Source organism: Ammospiza caudacuta, chromosome 9 (assembly GCF_027887145.1).
Source record: "Ammospiza caudacuta isolate bAmmCau1 chromosome 9, bAmmCau1.pri, whole genome shotgun sequence".
NCBI lineage: Eukaryota > Metazoa > Chordata > Aves > Passeriformes > Passerellidae > Ammospiza > Ammospiza caudacuta.
In genome coordinates this window covers 1,426,496-1,449,271 of record NC_080601.1, presented here as the reverse complement: position 1 = coordinate 1,449,271, position 22,776 = coordinate 1,426,496, and the positions used below count along the sequence as shown (strand labels likewise).

Genomic DNA, 22,776 nt, shown 5'->3' with positions numbered 1-22,776 from the left:
AGTGACCATGAAGTGATTGAGTTTAAAATCTCTGTTGACAGGAGGGAAAGTGCCAGCAGAACTCCAGCCCTAGCATGAGGAGAGCAGACTTCAGGCTGCTCAGGGAGTTAGGAAGCAAGGTCCCCATGGAATATATTTGTGCAGGTGATGGGGTTGATCTGTGCTGATTGCTTTTTAAACATCACCCCCAAAGTGCACAGGAGGAGCAGCTCCCAAATGCTGAAGCTAGGCTGGTGAGGGAGAAGGCCAGCTCGGCTGAACAGGAATCATCTCTCAGAAATAAGGCAAAAAAGGAAAGTGTATCCCCAGTGGAAGCAAGGCCAGCAGACGTGGGAAGAATCCAGATATGCTGCTTGCAGCTGTAGGGATAAAATTCATGAGGCCAAAGCTCAGCTAGAGTTGAAGCTGACAGAACTCCAGGGGACAATAAAAAGGAGTTTTTTTCAAATGTAATTGTGTCAGGAGGCAGTGTAGAGATAACACCAGCCGTTCCAGGATGAGGCTGGTCACCTCACAATCAGGGACACGGACAGGGCAGGGCTGTTTAATGCACTCATTTCCTCATTTCCATGGATGATGGACCAAGGGGGTCTCGGTGCCTTGAGCTGGAGGACCATGACAGAGACAATGATCAATTCCCAGCTAACTCTGACAATGTGCAGGATCTGCTGCTCCAGTTGGATCCCTACAAATCCATGGGACCTGATGGGCCCCATCCAGGAATCCACACAGAACTGATGATGTCATCTCAAAGCCTCTTCCTGATTTATGAGCTGTGTTGGGAATCCCAGGTAACTGGAAGCTGGCAAATGTCGTCCCAGTTTTCAAGAAGGGCAAGAAAGAGGACCCTGGAAATTAAACCTGTCAGTGTCACTTCAGTGCCTGGCAGTGTCACGGAGAAGATATTCTGGGAGGCATTGAAAACACCTGAAAGAATGCAGTCATTGGTCACAGCCAGCACAGCTTCATGAGAGACAAGTCCTGCTCATCAAATCTGATTTCCTTTTAGGACAAGGCAGCCCACCAAGTGATCAAGGGAAGCCTGTTGATGTAATCTTCCTGGATTTCAATAAATCTGAAGTTTTGGCACTGTCTCTTCCAGGATTCTTCTGGACAAAAGGTCCATCCCACAAACACATTACGGGATGGGTGAACAACTGGCTCACGGGTCTGGTGCAAAGGGTGACAGTGAAGGGTGACATCAGACTGGTGACCTGTCACTAGTGGGGTTCCACAGGGCTCCATCCTCAGCCCTGTGCTCTTCAACATCTTCATGAATGCCTTGGACACAGGACTGGGAGGGACACTGAGCAAGGTTACAGATGATCCAGAGCTGGGAGAGGCTGCTGACTCTGCTGAAGGCAGGGAGACCTTGAGAGAGACCTCAACAGGTTAGAGGACTGGGCAAGCATCACCCATATGAAGTTCAACAGGGAAAGTGCTGGATTCTGCACCTGGGACAGGGCAAGCATCTTTCCTCTGTGATGATCTGGGTGCACAGCCTGAAGCTGTGCCTGGATTTTAGAAAAAGGTTCATGACCCAGAGGGTGGCTAGGCCCTGGAACAGGATCCCCAGGGAAATGGGCAGAGCCCCAAGCCTGACAGACCCTCAAGGAGGGTTTGGACAATGCTATCAGGCACATGACTCTTGGGGATGGTCATGAGCAGGATCAGGAACTGGACTTGATGATCTTTATCAGTCCCTTCCAACTCAGTTTACTCTGTGATTCTATGTGAAAGTCTTGCTTTTATTTGCTTGTGTTCACAACTTTTGTTTCATTTATTAAACTGGCTTTATCTGAGTCCATAAGTTCCCTCACTTTAACTTTTCCAATCCTCTCCCCTCCTGCCAGGGGTTGGGGTGAGGCCCTGTGTGGGCCTTTGTTACCAGCTGGGGTTAAACCACGACAATGTCTTACAAAAAGAGAGGGAAATAATAGTTTTACACGAAATAATTGCCTTTCCCTCTGACTTTCCATACTGTTACAACTCATAAAATAGCATTCTGAAGAACTGCATTCCACAGATGAACTCCTTTTGTAGCACAGGTGCTCACTTGATAATGTTTTGAGAGGTCTGGGAGAAGGTCAAGAAGCCAGCTCTTACATCATTTGCTATGAAAAGGCTTACATATCAAATCCCCATCATGAATGCATAATATTTTAGTAATCTTTTAAAATCAGAATTGTGAAAAGCATTTTTAACAAGATATCAACAACTGAGCAGCATGATGAACTGTTTAAAATTACAGGCCACTTTTTGTTGCTTGTGCATAGGAAGAGTAGAAATTAAAATCTCATCTCTGTGTTTACCAAGTGGTGTTGTAGGTTTTGGCCAAGTCGAGGTTTTAAGCAATGAAATTCTATATAGTAACAGGGTTTCTCTGTGTACTGGTTCAAGTGTGTTGAAGTTATCCCACCTATGTTTCTTCCTCAGTTTTATTTAGAGCTTCGTTTCAATTGCCTCTTTGAATTGCTTTCCCCCCAACAGCTCATTTCTGTGCCTTCGGTAACAGATGTAGAAGTTCTAGCCCTTTGAAGATCTGTAGTTAAGGGTCACCCTGAAGGATTTCTGCGCTGTTCACTGTGTCTATTAAACTGAACACTCCATACAAGTCAGGAGTATTTTACTATTTAAATAACACGTTTGCTAGGTTTGCCTTTGGAGTTGCAAAACGTTTATGTTGTTACCAGCTGATGGGTTTCCCTGTGACTGAAACCTTTGAGTTCTGATGGAAACGTAAGGAAAGAGCGATAACGAGCACTCTGAAAAGGCTGAAGTGCACAGCAGCTGCCAAGAGCGATCCAATGCCACTCCAGAGGCTCTTGGATGAATCAGCAAAACCCACAGATGCATCCATAGGGGCTGTGGTGTGAGTGGGGAGAGGGCAGTGGGTGCCCAAGGTGCTGTGGGAGCAGTGGATTCCCTGTCCAATGAGGTGGAATGCTCCGCGGGCACATGGTTCACGCTGCTCAAAATAACTTGGGACCTGCACACTGACAAATGCTGCTGCTCCGGTGGTGACAGGTTGTCCAGCTCCTCACGGCCATCCTCACAATAACCAAGGTTAACTCCCCTCACTGGATGGACTCCTAACTCTTTCTGTTCCTGAGGACTCGAGAATCCCCTCGCTGCCTTAACTTTAGCCTCGCACTTCTGGATAACTCTCGGCGCCACTCACTGCCACGCTGGGCAGCAACACCTGGAGCAATTAAAAAAGGTAATCCCTCCTTCCCAATTTCAGATTGGTCTGCATTTTGATTTTGCAGAGTGTAGCAGCAGGGTTTGATAAGCATGTATATTTGAATGCTAATTATAGCTGGTGAGGCATATACAGGGAACAAGCACGTTTTAAACTAACGTAGATTATACTGAGGTATGTGCATTGCAGGGAAAGGGAAACTGTGTTCTGCAGCATTATAAAGGACCTGAATAGCAGTGGTGGGGTTCTCAAATCCCTCGGAGCCAGTCTGACTCCTCTGAAGAGTCAACGAGACTCTAATGACCTGAAAAGTTCCTTGCCGGGACTCTTTCCTCTTCCTGCTCATCTTCCCTTCATGGAACAGCGGAGGAGTGAAATATACACATTCTTGTACTCAGCCTTAAACCAAGATGCCACCATTTGGTAGTTCTTCTTAAGCAAAATCCAGCCTAATTTAATGCGACCCCCATAGTTAAATGCTTTCTATTTATTTAATTATTTATTCTGTCATGTAAAATGACCCCCGTGGCTATATTTAGTGCAGGGAGATCTGCTCTCTGGATTAATGTACACAACAGCTGCAGAAACAGTCCTGCTAGAAGGGCATAGCTCTCACCCTTGAGCTCACTATCTCCTTTGCTCTCTTTCTCTCTCTCAGAAAAGTATTTGACTGTCAGTAGCAAATGTTTGGCCCAATATATTGCAACATTAAGCAGTAATCAGAAGCCCATGTTAAGTTACCAAATAATACATCAACAATTGACAAGAGAACAGAGTAGCTCCTGAGCATAAGTTAACAAAACATTGTAGAAATCATGCTAAAGACACTGATTACTTTATCAGCAGCTTTGTTTCAGTTTGAGGTTTACATTTGTGAACATGCTCTAGAGTTTAAGAGTGAAAACAAAATCAGCAAGTGTTAATGGAACAATTTCATAAACTTCAGCTCTGCTCTTCTCCCTCCCCTACACCTCCTGAAGGTTCCTAAGGTCAGGATATTTCTTTGGTTTTGTCTGTCTTTAATTTTTTTTTTTTTTACTTTCAGAAACAGCTAACAAAATTAAACAGCAATAGTGTGGTAGTTCCTGTAGCTGAGCAGAATAATATTTACATATCAAAGAATATTTATGGTCAATTCAGGAGATAGGTCTTGTACATGGCAGAGTACCAAGCACAAAGGGGAACTGTGTGATCTGTGCTGGTTTTTATTCCTGTGCATTCTTTAGAGATTTTACAGCAGGTCTTGCTGTGGTACTGAAGGAATGTTTTTCTATCCACAGCTGAAAACTATTAGTAGTCAAGGCATATTTGCACATAAACACAACATTAAGATAATTTGTCAAAAATACACACAGTACCATAAAGGTAATTGGGCAATGCAACCTCAATTGTAACCTAAACCACAAGGTGAGGGAGGAAAGAAAAAAATTAAGTTTACTTTTCAGTTTAAAGCTTAACTGGATTTGTGCTTGTTTTCATAAACAAGAATGGGCAAATTATTCCTGTAGAATATAAACCTCATTTAAACATTGCAGTTTGAAAATATGACTAAAATATGAAGGCTTTTATGTTACAATGTTCTTAGGGAAGACTGTTGAAAAAACGTAAAAAAGGACAGTGGACAGAAAGAAATATAGTGAGACTGTGAGACAAGAAAGGCACAAGTGAAAAACCTGAGCAGAAAAACACAATTCAGACTTCTTTTGTGTCTAATTTAACACTGAAGTTCCCTTTTCCACTGGGAACCTGCATTTGTAGAAAAACTGACTCTCATTTCAAAACCAACCAGCCCATGGATTTGAGATGTGCAAATGCCACGTGCTTTCACAGCCCTGCTGTTTCAGGGTGCACACACCGGCAGGGCTGCAGCCAGCAGCACCCGTGTGTGAGTCCCTGGCACTGGTGCCACTCACACACAGGGGACGACAGAGATTTCTGCTCAGCTTTTGGGCTGCGCAAACTCCCATGGCAGTGCCAGGGCAGGGCTGGGATGTGTCAGCCCAGGCTGAGCCTTTGAACACTGGAGCTAAGCTGGAGTTCAGTCCCAAGCTGAAATCCTCAGCCACGTGCAGGTGTGGATTTCTGCTCTGCTCCCACACACTGCCAGCAGGAGCCACAGACACGGCTCAGTTCCGATCATTTGGCTCACAATCCATGAAAATGCATTTGAGTCTAGCAGAGTGGTGTGTGTGTGTGTGTTTGAACCAGGATAAAATGAATATTGTTACCTGCTGGTTGTATTTTCATTGAGGACTTCCATGTGTACATTCAGCATCAAATTGTGGATCTCTGCTGCAACTCTTTTTTGGCCTTGCATATAAACTTTTTCTCATATGGGCAATCCTTGAAGGAAAGAGGACACATTACTTGAATCAATAAAAACTTGTCCTGCATTGAGAGCACTTGAAGTTCCCTCAGAATTTGTTCTCATATCCGAGGCCTGGCTGCACAGGGCATTGGGAAAGGAGGATGGACAACCATTCCAAGCAGGCCTCAGAGACATCACCTGTCTTCCTGCTGAACTTTTAATTTAAAAATCAGTTGAAAATGTACTTGTTTCAATGAGATGTGGTTTCTTCAGGATATTGTTTGCCTTGCAGTTCAAGGAGAATCACTGAGGAGGAAACGGGAACCTGAGACATGGGATAAAGGGTCTCAGTTCTCATTTTGACGACTACTAAGGGACAATATTAATTATGAAATAACGAAGATCTTTTGTGATCAGAGTGAAAAATCAAAGGTCTTGTCATTATATGAGAGTACAAAGGAGATGTTGACAAAGTTAGAGAGCTCTTAATGAGCTTTTCCTTTGAAGCAGAGTTGAGTATTTCCTCCTGCTCAGGGTGTCCAATACTGTACGGTGAGGTCATGGGCCAGGGCATGACTCCAAGTGCACACAGGGCTCCTGCAGTGTCTGCTGCAGAATACCTTGGAGAGAGGATCGATCCCATCCCATTTCTGAGGGATTTTGTTTCCATGAGAAGTTGTTACACTCCTGAGCCTGGAGATTCCCATTTTCCATATTTAATTCCATTATTGAAACTGGGACTCTGGTTATCTGGCTCAGTGCAGGGAATGGAAATCAAAGCCACTGAAGTGTCTAGAATAGAAAAGTAAAGCACCCTCTTGCACACAGCTTTCTAAACACCATTTAAAAATACCTCACACCCACGCCCCCAAACACACAACCTCAGTCCTCCACCCCAGCCCAGCCTTCCCTGTGTCTGGAGCCTCAGCCCCTCTTGCAGCAGCCACAGCTTGTCAGCAGGCAGCACAGAAAGGGTGACAATGGCAACTGCTAAGTGAGAATTCCTGCAGGCCCAGAGAATGTGCCTGTGATCCTCCAAGGTCTGCAGGCACAGCACTTGTGTCAGCTCTTACCTTGTTTTCCACAGCTGCAGCCATACAGCTGCAACACCCCCAGAAACGTTAAGCTCTCTATGGGTAAATGCAATTTATGTGCAATTAAATTAACCATGAAGCAGACAGAACCTAGAATATTTGCTAAACTTTCCTCTTGGCACACTGAGGTGCTGGGCATGCAGAGTGCTGCTGTGCAAAGGGCACAAAGGCCTCTGGGCAGAGCAGGATCAGAATCAGAATCAGAATCAGAATCAGAATCAGAATCAGAATCAGAATCAGAATCAGAATCAGAATCAGAATCAATCAGAATCAGAATCAGGAGTTTGTGTGCTTGCTGCTCTGCTGCTGGGGTTTCACACAAAGGCACTCCCAACAGAAGGAATGGGAGCTTGAAAAGACAGGAACAACCAAAATTTCTCCTTTTAACTTCTGAAACACCAAGAAGATGTTCCAATGCTTTTTGCATCAAATATGCTAGTTAATAACCTCTTTATTCTGATAGAGAGAAGGAGAGTTTGAAAAATTATCTTTAGGGCATCAAGCATTAGAAGCTGTTCTCACCGAATAGAATGGAGACATATCAGATTTATCTGGGATTCCCTTAAGCTTGCTGAGATTTCACTAGTGCTATTTCTGTAGGAAAAACTCAGATTCTTTCAGTGGTGACTCAGGAATGAGTCTAAGAAAACTCAGACAAGAAGAAATGAAAGTGTTTGGTGTCACACTATGCAAGACCCCTGTGGTACACATTTCCTCCCTTCCATGTCAGGATTTTCAGGTCAAGCCACTGCCAAAACAAACTTTGGAAACTTATTCTACCTTTGTGAATGTTTAATCCTAAAGATCCCTTGGCTAATAAGAGAACATTGCCATCAGCAGAGGCTCCAGGAAACTCAAAGCTTGTTCAATTAGTTGCCTAATGGAAACTGAATTAGCAGAGTGAAGAAATTCCTGGAATCAGTTTTGTGTGTGGCATCCTCTGGTGCCTTTCAGGACAGCAGGAGCCCAAGGTCACTGCAGTTGGTGTGCCAGGAAAGCCAAAGATGCCCTTGTGCTGTGGTTTGGTGCTCATGAGCCGGTCAAGAGTGGAGAACTGCAGGCTGCTGGTGGCAGTCACCCCATTTCCCCTAAATAAAACCAGTTCAGAGACATTACTTGTAACCAACACTCGCTGAAACTTAACATTTTCCATTAAATTAAAAATACAAAATAATTCCAAATATTTTGAAACTTCAGTAGACAAGCACTGCCTCAAAGTGCTACATTTGACTAGAACCCAGAGACTTCATTACTTTAAATTGAATAAAAAGTTATCTTCTACACAAGCTGAAAATAGAGAAGAGTTAGATATAAAATTCTGAGCCTGGGTGAGCTCTAAAGAAAAGTGATGGCCCTCTAAGTAATAAGAATTTGGCATCAGATTAATTCCCATGAATATCTTGATTCCCAGCTCTAGAAGGAGAACTCTGCTCCCTGTTCCCTCTTCTGCTCCAATGGGCAGGAGGAAGGAAATTGTTGCAGCTCCATTGCTGGGGAACTGTTTGTTTTCCTCCCTTTGCTATCAGACAGTGGCTTCCTCACTGGGGTTTTTCAAGCTAGAATTATAAAATTATTTTGCCTGAACACATCTTGGAGAGTAGCTCCTTCTGTTGTAGTAATACTCCTTAAGCAAATTGGCAGAAATTATTTCTTTCATGTTTCAATGCTTTTGATTCATCAAAAGATGAAGAGAAGACATGCAAGAACAAAGTGTCAAACATACCCAGGATGAAGTCTCTCATAACCGTGCTGAACACACAGGTGCTTTACTATGGTTTCCTGCAGAAAAGCCACACTGTGATTAACAAGCTCTGTTCAAACAGACATAGCACTGTGAAATAACACTTATGTCTGTGCAACACAGCAAATGAAACCCTGAACACTCTCAGTCAGACAATTTTCATATACTCTTTAGACAAAACCATTAAAGGAGTTCTTCATTTGACTTCAGGTTTTGATCATACTATTCCTTCCCTCCTTAGAGCATCCAGTGTCTCTAAAGATCTGCATCATCTTTTTCCAGCTCTGATGACCTTTACAGGCACTGAGATGAAGATGTGCCATTCTGAAATGCTGCAGAAAGAGTGGCCAAGAAATGCAGCAAGCTAAATTTTGCCACCTTGTAAAACACACACTTCTCCAGCCATGTAAAACACAGCCTCTCATTGTGTCCTGTGAAGCTGCAAAGAGCTGCATGCTCCAATTCAGCCAGAGCCCCACGTGGAGAGGTTCTAGGCTGCAGTTCATTCATGGGACAGGCCTGTCCTGCAGGCTGTAAACTCCCCATGGCAGAATGTATTTCAGCTCCAGGGAGCTGAAACTGTAGCTTTGGCAGTGACCTTTAGAGCACAGAGTCTGTGATCAGCACATAAACAAGCAAAGAGAGCCCCTGAAACACGTTCAGCTGCACCGAGGGGGCACAGCTGCCCAGCAAGTGAAAGCTGAGCAAGCAAAAGCACTTTCCACTGAGCAGGAGCTTTAAGCCTCATGGAGAACTCTTTGTACTCTTAAGAGGTTAAATAATAAACTCTGTGCAGTCATGAAACAGCTCACGATGTTATCTCGTGTGGGATTCCCAAATCAGTGTTCTCTGTGTGCCACAGCTCCGCTGAAACACTGCTCCAGATAATGGAATGCCAAGTGTTCAGTGGGTATCACAGAGCTGGCTCAGTGCAGGGACTCCATGGTGTGCTAAAAGCCTGCAATTTATATGGCATTTTATTTCCAGCTACAAATTTAGCAATATTTTGATCGGGTGCCTCTGTAGTCTTAGTGATTTTCTTTGTTTATTACTACGAAAATAAAGCAAAATCAATAAATATAAAATGCCCAATGTTTACATAAGGAAGAGGATTTCAGTATTAAGAAACTTGCCTCAAGCAGAGGGATTAAGGTCTCAAAATGCACATCAGATTATGATAGCTGGGTGTCCATTCATTGAAGAAGAATAGAAACAGTTTAAATTGAAACCTTCCTTTTTGTAAATAAGGAATAAGGGCTGGCACTCACATTCCTGGAAGAAATACTGCAGCAGTATGAGACATTACCACTTCATTTGTTCTTAAGCATCCCTTTTCCAGGGACAACTGTCCCAGTAGAAAGCCCAAAGCCTTTCTCAGCAGCAATTCCTTTTTAACTTTCCCTTCCCTGATCACTTCAGCTGCTACTCAAAGCTGTGAATGGAGATGGCCAATGCTGAGGCATGGATGTTCTCTTGATGTCAGGACAGGAACAGAACCTTCTGCAGGGTGACAAACCACACAGCTTGGGGCAGGAACACCTGAAACCACTGCAGCAAGGCTTACCACACCATAAACAAAGCAGGAGGGAAATAATGAGCACTGAGAGACAGATCCAGGGAGATCATGAGCACTGAGAGACAGAACCAGGGGGATAATGAGCACTGCATACTCTGAGAGACAGATCCAGGGAGATCATGAGCACTGAGAGGCAGAACCAGGGGGATAATGAGCACTGCATAATCTGAGAGACAGATCCAGGGAGATCATGAGCACTGCATAATCTGAGAGACAGATCCAGGGAGATCATGAGCACTGCACAGCCTGAGACACAGATCCAGGGACCAGTCCTGCACTTGTTTCAGTACCTGGGAGCAATCAGCTCTCTCAGTGGGGTACAGAGTACTCATTTGTCTCCCTATTTAGGGCACCAGAAGAGGAGGGTGTTGTCAGGGTGTCTGAATCCCTCTGCACTCACCATGGCTCATGTAAATAAAGGGAGAACCCCACACAGTTACACTTGTTCAAGTATCAAAGGGGATGCTTTAGCTTTGCTTACCAGGCATGCAGGTTAAGTTTGGCTTCCTGATGCTCTCATCTCATGTGGTACATTTTTTCAGAATCAGGACGGCCTAAGAACATGATTCTGAAAGCCCTGTAGTACAAATTATGTTTGCCTCAAATAATGACACAGTTCTCTACTTACTTTCAATAAATAATGGCATAGTTCTCTACTTACTTTAAATAGCTTATTAGAAATAATGCTGGATTTAAGAAGCTGTGGAACATTTAGCACCATTATACCTTCCTATAATGCAAGAAAAATTGTCATTATAGAATATTTTTGTTTTTTTCCTTCCTCCTCACATCCGTCTTATGATTTTGAGGGTTCATTTACTTACTCCTTCAGTGCTTTTCAAGCTAAATTTACTTCACTTTAAAGTACTGTTATTCTCAACAACTTTCAGTCCCTGAAATATCCAACACTTCATCTAATCTGGTGAGATTGTTTCTTAGCTGAGGAACACACGTCAGCAATGATGAAGATTTGACATTGAAACTCAGTTAATAGCTCTGTAGTTGAAGTTTTGCCTTGAACAGAGTAGAAAACACCCCACTCTCAGTTGTTTTATGTGAGGTCACTGACAGTGGAAAGTGATGAAGGATGAACTTTGCTGGCTGAAGGCAGAAGGAGCCTTTAACACAAGGCCATCCTTATGCTTCAAGTACTCCAAGTGCTCCCAAGTATTCAGCACACAGGTGCAGTTTGAAAATGTTGTGTTCTGCTTTCCAGAAGCCTGTCATTGTGTTCAATCACAGTAATTGCTATTGATAAGGCGTGGTCCTGTTTGTCCTTTTTGTTGGCAGCATGCAAGACGACAGTTTAGAAACCTCCACTTCAATATCTCAGCTTCTGAGAGAGAGCTATTTAGCAGAAACCAAGCACCAAGGGAGGAGCGAAAGAAGCAGGTCAGAGCCAGTTTCTCACAATTTCCACTATGGCAATGCTTCTGGTGATTCAGATGAGGTAGCTGCCCAAGATGACCTCCCAGATCTGTCTGCCTTTTTGAGCCAAGAAGAGCTTGATGAAAGCGTAAACCTGGCAAGACGAGCTATTGATGAGAGCCCGCTGGAAACGAAGCAGGATGAGCTTCAGGGCCCCCCAGAGCAGCTGAATGCCACGGGGAAACACAAAGCGATGGCCCAGCCCGCGGCTCTGGAAACAGCAGACAATGGCCCGCGCTCCGGCTTCTGTCAGGAACGCGTCAGAAACACAAAGGGGTCCAAAGGGAGCTCCCAAGACCTAAAGAAACACCACCTCCCTTCCGAATCAGAGTCCAAAAAGGAATTCCTGAACAAGGCAGCAGATTTCATCGAGGAGCTCTCGTCACTTTTCAAAGCCCACAACTCAGAAAGAATACGGCCCCGAACGTGCAAAAACTACAAGAGCAAAATTGAATCCAAGAACAAGTCTGCTCAAAAAGGCAGCTCTAACCCGTCTCTCACATCAGAAAACAGAGAAAGGCTTTCCATTCCAACACCTCAAGACTTGGAAAACAAAGCAGAGAAAGCTTTGGAACAAACAGATGATCAACAGGCAGCACACCTGGAATCTCTCAGTCAATTAACAAGTGCAGAGCTGAAAGCAGAGTCAGAATCTGCCTCTGTATATTCTGATGAGCCCCTTGGACAGCCACCACGCTTTACTCAAAAACTGAAGAGCAGGGAAGTTCCTGAGGGATCCAAAGTGCAATTGGACTGCATTGTGGTAGGAATCCCAGCACCTGAAGTCAGGTAAACACATTCTGCACTTGTCATTTTGTATTTCTGTAATGGTAGGTGTGTGCAAGCGGGGAATACCTTGCTTGGGAACAATATTATTTCTACTATGTTCCAGTCTAAACTCACTGCTCTTATTAACAGTTTAGAGGCATTCCCATGGTGGAGCCATTACAAATGTTGTATTGTGTTCAGCCCATAAACTCATAGAGGAGTCTGACTAAAAGATAAAACAGTGCCAGAAATTAAGGTTTTTGTTTTTTTTTTTTTTTTTTTTTTTAACAGAAAACAAACATATCCCCTAGATATTAGGGTAACTCTCTGCTTACAAAGCAAGACTCTGAACACTTCTTTTGCTTATTTCTCCAGGCACTTGCCTTGATAAATCCTTTTGATAATAAAAATGGCAGTAGGATCCCTGGAAGTCAGAAATTATTTTCCCCCTTTTATCATTCATAGCTTATCATGCAAAGACAACAAGTGAAATCATCTTCTCTTGTGGATCTGAACCTGTACACAAACTCAGTCTGGCTTTCTTCATACTCGGAACAGGTGAACACTGAATTGCTTGTTCATAGACTGTACTCCAACACACAATGTTCAATTCAGGTGTTTTTCCAGAAGGCCACAGCGCTGTCCTTATCCCAGCGGTCATGTCTGTGCTGTTGACATACATAAAAGTGACAAGGTGCTCATGTCAGCCAAGTTTAGGTGTTTAACAACCCCCAGAATTAGAAGCTGACACTGTGGAGTCACCGCAGGCTCACGAGGGCAGATTGGAGAAGCCAGGAGTGATGGCTCATGCTGCAGATACCCAGGGCTGAGCAGAATGCCTGCACACCCCATTCAGGAACCACTGATCCCACAGAAATGGAGGATGGATATCTTTGCAACTTGGGTCCATTTGTGCCCCAACAATCCTGAAGGTTTTTAGTTGAAATTTCTATTTCAACATTTGATTTTGCTAATTTTGATTAATTACATAAGTGACTTATGTGAATACCATTCAGTACAGGAGCTACCACACCTCTGTAGAAGAAGTATCCATCAGATATAGGAAATGAGGGACAGGGAGAAAGAAATCCCCTAGGGAAAGTTAGTCCCAAGCAGTTACAGCTTAAGAAAAAGATCAGACTCAGCTTTCAGTTTCACAATTTTAACTAAAAAAATAAAAGATAAGTCACAAGGGGGGAACTCTGAACTCTCTCTCCCTTGTGTTTTGTGTGTATGTATGTGCTATATTAAGGAGAAAGCTGGGAATGTTAGCTGCTGGAAGAGTTTCCTGATCATAATTATTTATTAACAAAACTTTGTCATGTTCCTCAAAGATCCTTTCACCTCCACCACTGTGCAGAAGTAACACTGAGAGAGGGTGCAAAAATTGTCACTTGGCTGAGTGATAAATATTCACATGCTTCCATGTGTGGTGGCCTTGTTAGTCACTGCTGCAGCACAAGGAAACCAGAAACCAGACTGTACTTTGGGGTTTGTGTGCCATTAATCATGGGGACCAGAAGAATGTGGGGTTTTTTCCCTAAAAATAGTGCTTATTTTTAATCTGCTTCTGAAAGAGTGAGGGAGGCATCTTGCTGGCCATAGCTGTGGGACTGTGAGCAGAACTCTGCTCAGAATTGCCAAATGTCTTGCTTGGAGGGTAAGAGTTTTCCAAGCTTTATGGTGAGTTCAGAGTCTGTGGAGCTGGGCAAGGACAGAAGGATTTTAATAGGTAAAAGAAATAAAAAAATCAGAGTCCCAGGAAAGGACCAACTGGCAAGGGAGCAACTGCTGAAAGAAATCTCAATGACCTTTGACTTGAAATGGACTTCTGAGGCACAGAAAGGGACCCCAAGGGCCTTAAATGCATCTATTAGACACAATGACAAAGTGGGAGTCACTGTGGGAACCCAGAGCACTGTGAAACAAGAACAGGATTCAGCAAGCTCTGCAATGCAGTTAATCAGTCAACACCAGGAGCAGACTGATGTAATGGGGATTACAAGAGAGAAATTAGAGACAGGATATTTAGAAAGAAGCTGATCACAGGGATAGAAAGGACTGGAAAATATGAAGGGCAGATACCATGTTTGAAAGCAAGATAGTACTAAACCAAATTGATGTAAAAGATGGTGTAAATGACATTTGTGATGGATCAGGGTCAAAATACCATTTTGGTCATTCATCAAATAACCAAAGCATGGCAATGATAAAGCATTACAGGTGTGGTACATAACTATCCAGCACAAGGGCTCACTGAGGGAAAGAAAACTGGATGGTGGAGCAGGGGAAGAACTGGGGAACTGATCTGAAACACCAGGGCATGGAAAGCCAAGTCCTCCGGGCTGAATTCAGAGAGACCTGCCCAAATGTTCTTAAAGGTAACTCAGCCTTAATGCAACAAGCCCACAATTCAGAGGAAGCTCATTTGGCCAGCCTGTCTAGAAATGTGTGTGAGAAGTGACTCATTTTTCAGTGTGACAGCACAGGATGTGTGCCTCAGCTAGCTCCAACCTCAGCTGGCAATTACAGAGCACTGCTGCAATTCCTGCTGGTTGCCTTGCTCTGACTGCACTGTGGGCTAGAAACAAACCTCGAGAGAAATGCAGGGTGTACTTCCAAAGTGTTTGATGACCTCCTTCTCATGCTCCTTCTATGAGTAATGGTAGGTGTGACATTTACTCCCCTCTGTGAGGAGAGCACTCCTTTTTCCCTCAAGTTCAGAGGTGCCTACATTTTTCCAAACTGTTTGGCACATCACTCTCAGGTTAATTTTACTGATGAATCACATTGCATGGTTTGGCATACACAGCTATGCTGGAAGTGTCATGAGGATTTAATGTTCTAAAAACAGGCTGTATGTCATAAGGTTTCTATGAAAACATTCTTTAACATAGGCATGCAAAGCCTAAAAGCTGCATTTTACGCTGCTTTGTTTGAGGAGACCAGACCTGCAAGTAATCACAGATTTTTAGAAACTCTGAAACCCTGCAAGATTAATTAAGATTTTTCTCCCTGGCTGCCAAATGAAAGCATTTCTGTTTTAGTGCTCTGTCTATAGCCAAACTTCTCTTACATTCAGCTGCAGTCAAGTGAGTGGATCGGGATCTGGGATGAATTTGGCACGGGGATGGCAGTGCTGTGCTGAATGTGAGCCTCCCTTGCAGGAGGAAGCTCTCCCTGCAATCCATGGCAGGGATGAAATGTCAGTGCAGAGCTCTGTGCTCAGCCACGGCACGTAGCTCAGGGCCAGGGCTGCTGGGGCTGACATTTCATTGCCACCACGTACAGTGTTCTCATGGGAAGTGTAAAACCAAATGTGAGCAAGGAAGGAGTAGCTACACCACCCCAAAGGTTTCCGTGAAGCTTTACTTCACAGGAGACCACTGGTTCTGATTTATCAGCATTACAACCAGACAGCATCCATACAACACGCTCCTCTTTCCAACTTAATCTCAAAATACTTGAACATTATGCTGAAAAGAGTCGCTACAGAACACACTGCACACAGAACTAAACACAGGTTTATTCCTGAAGTTTTAAATTACTGATGCTGCAAATTTGGGACTAACCAAAGGAAAAAATAACTGCAAAAACCCCAATTAACTCAATTCACAGTTTGAGTCTACTTAAGGAATATAATACTTGTATACTAACAAGGGAAGTGTAAAGATTAGCTTACATGGTGTTTTAAAATTTGCTTGTAGGAAAATTAAATTGTGCCTCACAAAAGGACAATACAGACTTAACTCTGCACAAGCACAACAGGTTAATTGGAAAAGCTGATCAGTAACACAGTGAGTTCTACATTAATGGCAATTATATCACAGCATTTTGTGTCATGTGTTTTGCCCAATGTGCCACTTCACTAAGGAAACACATTTAAGTGGACACAAAAATATAATATCACTGTAGTATGCAAGTTATTTTAATGTTCTGAAAGGTGCTGCTGGAAATGAAATCGAATTCTAGAGCATGGGTATTCTCCTGAATGCTTATTGATGTCTGCCAGGGCTCACACACTCAAACAAGGCTACAATATAAGGAAGAGGCATGGGGTGGGAATATAAAAAGACATGAGTAAGTGCCATGACTCATGTCCCAAAGTACACAGTTGCCTACATGAATTACACACCTAAAAGGCAACTTGTACATTTCACATACCAAATTTGTGCCTGCAGTCACACAGCTGCATGGACCTTCTCTCCTGGTAATGTGACCGTTTTCAGTGATCACCAACTGCAGCTCTTGACAACAACAGTAGAATAAACCATAATGTAAACAGAATTTTTAAAAATTCTCTCTTCAGTATCACAGGAATCTTATGTAATTCCCAAGTCTGGACCTTGAAAAGGCACTAATAAATGTCACAGGATATTTTCAATGGACCCTGTAATGCACATTACCATGGTTCTCCCTTGGGGCTGTAAACATTTCCTCTGCTTGCCCCTGGTGGAGTTGTCCATCTATCCCAGGCAGGGGAGGTTTCTGCCCTGGATCCCAGCTATGAGTTATGGTGTCTGTACCTGTGTGAGGACAGCACTGAACAGAAAGAAAAATGTGATCCTCACTTCTGAGGAACCTGTCAAAAAAACCCCCTTTGTATCCAAGTATTTGTGGTAAAAATTCCAGATTTGGGCAAGCCATCATGGGCGAAGTTTAAAATAGGTGTAGCTGCTCCTTCTGTTTGAAGGGTTTTGTGTTAGAGGATCTGACAGAACTGTGACAGAGTGTGACCACTAAAAGCTGATCAGAAGAAGGTAGAAAGATAATTATTTTTAAAATAAAGGAATTTTGAATGGAAAGGCAAACCAATAGTTTCAAAATAAAGATAACATAAATAAAGATTTGTATTTTCAAAATAACTGTTAGCAAGGAACCATACAGTCTAATCTATTGGAAAATAATGATAATGGTACTGTGACCATTAAATTCTTAAAGGGAGAGGTAGTTCATAAATTATGATTTTAAGACCAGTGATTTCACATTTTTAGAAGTGTTTTTAAGTGCTGCTTCACACCTTGGGGAAGAAGTTAAAGAGACTGGTTACACACTCCAGGGCAATGAGTGAATATACACCCAGGTGTAGAATATACACACATGTATAGAGTGTACACACAGGTGTGGAATATACACACAGGTATAGAATGTACACACATGTATAGAATATTCTGTACACACAGGTATAGAATATACACACATGTATAGAGTGTACACACAGGGATAGAATGTACACACCTATAGAATGTACACACATGTATAAAATATACACACAGGGATAGAATATGCACACATGTATAGAATTTACACCCATGTATAGAATATGCACACATGTACAGAATGTACACACATGTATAGAATGTACACACAGGTATAGAATATGCACACAGGGGTAGATTATGCACACATGTATAGAATATGCACACATGTATAGAATGTACACACAAGCATAGAATATTCTATGCACACATGTACAGAATGTACACACATGTATAGAATATGCACACATGTAAGAATGTACACACATGTATAGAATGTACACACATGTATAGAATATGCACACGTGTAAGAATATACACACGTGTATAGAATATTCTATGCACACATGTACAGAATGTACACACATGTATAGAATGTACACACAGATATAGAATATGCACACATGTACAGAATGTACACACATGTATAGAATATTATATGCACACATGTATAGAATGTGCACACATGTATAGAATATAAACACAGGTATAGAATATGCACACAGGGGTAGATTATGCACACATATATAGAATATGCAACATGTAAGAATGTGCACACATGTATAAAATGTACACCCATGTAAGAATATGCACACATGTAAGAATGTACACACATGTATAGAATGTACACACATGTATAGAATATGCACACGGGTAAGAATATACACACGTGTATAGAATGTACACACATATATAGAATATACACACATGTACAGATATACACACATGTATAGAATGTACACACATGTATGGAATATGCACACAGGTATAGAATATGCACACAGGGGTAGATTATACACACATGTATAGAATATACACATGTATAGAATATGCACACATGTATAGAATGTACACACATGTATAGATAGACACACATGTATAGAATGTACACACATACATAGAATATACACACATGTATAGATATACACACATGTATAGAATGTACACACATACATAGAATATACACACATGTACAGATATACACACATGTATAGAATGTACACACATACATAGAATATACACACATGTACAGATATACACACATGTATAGAATGTACACACATACATAGAATATACACACATGTCCAGCTCATTTTGCTGTTTTTTCCCTCAGTGTCACTCTGGGCCAGTGCCAGGAGAGCTTGCTGGGTGAGGTGGGTCTGTGATCTGAGCCACAACCCCCAGGGTCTTCCTCCTCCTCCTCCCACCTGTGCCAGCTCACCTGGCACCCCTGGATCTGTGCTGCTGGCACTGCTCCCTCCTGTGGGAGCACAGCTGGCTCTGCAGCCTCCAGAGGTTTGGTTGGTGGCCACTCTCTGCAGCTTCAGCGTCTCCACTGGGGTTTGGGAAGCAGCATGAGTGGCTGCTGCAAGCTGCCCGGAGTCAAGTGCACTCCTGGGAATTGTCCATGGGCAGGAGGCAGCTGAGGGCAGCTCTGGGTGAGTGAAATTCAGGAATTCCCTGCGTGCTGTGAGAAAGCTGAGTTGGATGGCTCAGACTCATGGGCACAAACAGGGCCTGCTCTTCTGCTCAGCTACACAATCAGCATTTAGTGCTAGATCTGTGTTCCTCCATACTTGAGGCTCCTTCCTCAATTCTGTGTTTTACTTCAGTTATATTCTGGGTTTCTGCTGCTATGGACTGCTTAGAGGTTTTTTTTCAATATATTAATTTGGTGTTTTCTTCATGCTTAATTTGTAGCACAAAGTTTTTAAAAAGTTCTGCAACCGACTCATCAAAAAAATTTATTCATGTTTTCTGAAAATATCTGAGATGGAAATATATTAAAGTGCCTCATAGTGTAAGACAGGAGGTATTCATTATTACAATTTTTTACTTAAAAACCTATCCATATCCTTTCTATAAAAATCTTATTTTCTGTAGTACCACTGAAATGTTGACAGGTTCTTTTACCAAGGTACCATAAAAGATGGATGAAATTATTAATAATTTTTAACTCAATTGAATAAAATATATTGCCAGTATGACAGCCCTCACCCTCACATGCAGCAGATGCAGTAGCTAATCACATGTAATTAAGATAGTCACAGTAAGAAAATACAAATACTTTAGTGGCATTTATATCTATCTATATCTATCTATCTATCTATCTATCAATCTATCATCTATCTATCTATCTATCTATCTATCTATCTATCTATCTATCCATCCATCCATCCATCCATCCATCCATCCATCCATCCATCCATCTATCCATCTTCATTAGAAAAGTTACAGTGAAGATGAATGCACTCAAGTTTGGCTTTTCAAATTCAGCTAGTTATCTATAACTATAGGTATTTCTGAATATTATCTCAAACATTGAACTCTGGATCTTGATACACAGCACTTCATCTTCTTTATAAAGCCTAGATTTAATTTGAGTCTGTTTCTGCAGACCCACCTGCTTTGTGTGCCTCTGTTGTGCCTTGTAACCAGCATCCATCAGTGCTGCTCTCCCTCCTGAACAGATCAACTCTCTCACCTTGTGATACACTTCTGCCATCTTTTATAAAAAGCAGGTTGTGTTAAATATATCACCAAACAAAGACAAATTTCAGTCACATTCTGAATTAACATGAACTTAAGAAACACAAGTTTGAGGGATATTTGTTAACTTAGAGTTAGGTGATTTTTGCTGCACATTGAGCCACTACACGGATCTGATTGTACATCAAGAGAAATTCAGAGCTGGATTGACAGTGTTCCAAGTTCAGAGCTCCTTCACTCTTTATTGACTATTACGAAAATCATCCATGTTTTATTCCTATGACTGTTGATTCAATACTTACCCGCAGTACTCTGTCAGAATCTCCAGGCTAAACCTACCAATTTTAACCATCAGAAAGACTTCAAACATTATCACCAACTTGTTTGCATTGAAGAACAATTTCTTTTTGCCTTGCAGGTGGTACTGTGAAGGGAAGGAGCTTGAGAACTCACCAGACATCCAGATCATCCAGGCAGGAGAGCGACACTCTCTGGTCATTGTTGAGGCCTTTGAGGAGGACACGGGGCGCTACTCGTGCTTTGCCTCCAACATCTATGGAACTGACTCCACCTCTGCAGAGATTTACATAGAAGGTAATCACACAGCTGTTCCACAAACTGATGGTTGAAACTAAGATATAATTATGTGTCTTGTTTGCTGACTGTGATAGTTTTGTCATTAAAAAAACCATAGCAGGAGTCAACACTTTCCATCGTTACCAAAATCATTATTATTTTCCTGTAAAACACTCTTCAGACAAGGGACCAGCCCTTACATTTTATTGTGTTACTTCCCAGAGGTTTTATATATCTCACTGCAAGATTCAAGTCTAAAAATACTCAGATTCTGAAACTACCTTGTATTTTTTGTCTGTGGAACTCTACAGAAGTGTAAGAAACTAAACTTTGTGTCTAATTCTTATTAATCCCTTTTCCCTACAGTCATTATTGCAAATTGAATGTAGGACAGCTTCCTCTTAACTCTTTCTTGGGACCTTGTAACCAAAATAAATATGCCATCAATTTTATATTCTCCTTGCCCAGTAGATGCTGTAAATCAAACAGAATATATATTTGCAGGTTTAGTTGTCCTTTCTTTCTCCTTATGCTTTTTACTGTACATAGTAGACCTAAGAGTGGTCTATGTATTATATTTCTTTTTACACTTTCTTGGGTAAGATTTGAGATTGAATCCATTATTGTGCTAGCATGACTACAAACTTAAAATAACCACATAGAATTTTTTTTCTTTTTCTCTCAGAGAAGCATACTATGGGCACCATCACTGAGCACAGTGGGGCCATTCACAAATTAAAGCAATACCCAAAAGATGAATTTAGTTTTGCTACTATTCTCCTTCCATGACTCTAAGTTGACAGGGAAAGGACAAATCCTTTTTTCAGCATCTGCCCTGCCCTGATCAGAGGGAGATGTCTGTGCTTGGCAGGGATTTACAAGGCAGGGGCCAAGGTGGGTGCTGGATGGGAGCCAGGGCTGTGGGAGATGCTCACTGGCAGGAACTGCACAGAAAATGCAAATTCCAGCACGGTGAGGGCAGAATCAGAAGTGTAAAATGTCTCAGTAAGTGACAGCAGTCAGAAAACAGAGAGAGGATCTCCTTCACACTGTGGCACAAGGCACCAGCTGGAGAACAACAGCCACAGCTCCAGGTCTCTCTTTTTCCTTTCAATCTGGTGGCATCGGGTGTCTGAGAGAAGAGACTTGTACTCAGTTCACAACAAATATGGGCTAAATCATAGTGGCATTTGAAAAAGAGCCCAAGGAACACCCAGGTATTCATTCCCTCTTGGATGTTCCTCTCCTTACTTCAGCTGCACCTGCTCCCAATGTGCCTCATCCCAAGAGCAGCAGCTCTGCCCCTTGCCCAGTGTGGGACCTGTTCACCTCTCCTGCTGTGGGGCTTCTGTCTGGGCACAGCTTTATAACACACACCCATGGAGGGGGCTACAGGAAAGCTGGATGAAGGTTTGTACCATTCAGAGAGAAACTCAAAACCTCTCTGCTAAATGATTTTTTTTATTTTTTCACAGGCATCTCTTCTTCTGACTCTGAAGGTGAAATCACCAAGGACGAAATGGATCAGTAAGTTTAAAACCAACTACACCTCCCAAATTTCTTACAGTAAAAACCCCACTAGTGCAGACATTTCAGCTTGCAGCTGCCAAGACATTATCATTCTGTTTAGGATTAGTTTGGGTTGGTTGTGTTGGGTTTTGTTTGTGCACTTGTTTGCTTTACAAATAGTATGGAACAAACACCAGTTTGCTTTTGTGTCCTCAACTTTGGATTAAGAACCGAATTTTCACTATTAAATGTTAATATAAAAGGAAAGGTGTTACCATAAATATTGAAATTCTAAAATTGATTTACTAAAACAAAAGGCATTTGACTAGATTCAGCTTAAATGCTGATTTAAGTGTCTGACTTGGACAAAGAATGCAGTACAGTTTCTCACATGAAAATACACAAAGTTTTTGGCAGAATATAGGTAGATTGATGATTTAGATTTAAGATGAAGAAATTAATAGACATGCACTAGAGTGAACTGAAACGGTGTGAAAGACTATTTAATTATAAAAAGAAAATATGTCAGATGTAACCTAAAATCTGGGAAATATTATTTATTCATTTCTTTATTTTTCCTAACTGAAATCCATCCCCTGATGATTTAGAACTTGATACAATGCTGTTAAAAATCTTTCAGAATCAAAGTCCTTCTATGAACTAGAAAGGGAGTCAGACTGCTTGAAAACTAAAATAGTCAGTCTTTTATTTTGAACTCCTTTGTATGCACAGATTCAACATCAAAAGCAACCAGTCCCTGATAAAAGAGGCCCTAATCAGATAGATTTATGCACCCTCTTGGTTTTTTCCACCACTAAGGAGAATT

The 22,776-nt window shown here is 42.1% G+C and overlaps 1 protein-coding gene across 1 annotated transcript in view; it reads left to right on the top strand.

Annotated features, from left to right (window-relative positions):
- Positions 1-3,142: 3,142 nt before the first annotated feature.
- The window catches only part of MYPN (myopalladin), a 53,975-nt gene continuing 34,341 nt past the window's right edge, over positions 3,143-22,776 (top strand). The window contains exons 1-4 of the mRNA XM_058810574.1: positions 3,143-3,220; positions 11,212-12,138; positions 20,284-20,459; positions 21,917-21,968. Of these exons, the coding sequence (XP_058666557.1) occupies positions 11,213-12,138; positions 20,284-20,459; positions 21,917-21,968 (1,154 nt within the window). The 5' untranslated portion in view covers positions 3,143-3,220; position 11,212. The remainder of the gene's footprint in view (positions 3,221-11,211; positions 12,139-20,283; positions 20,460-21,916; positions 21,969-22,776) is intronic.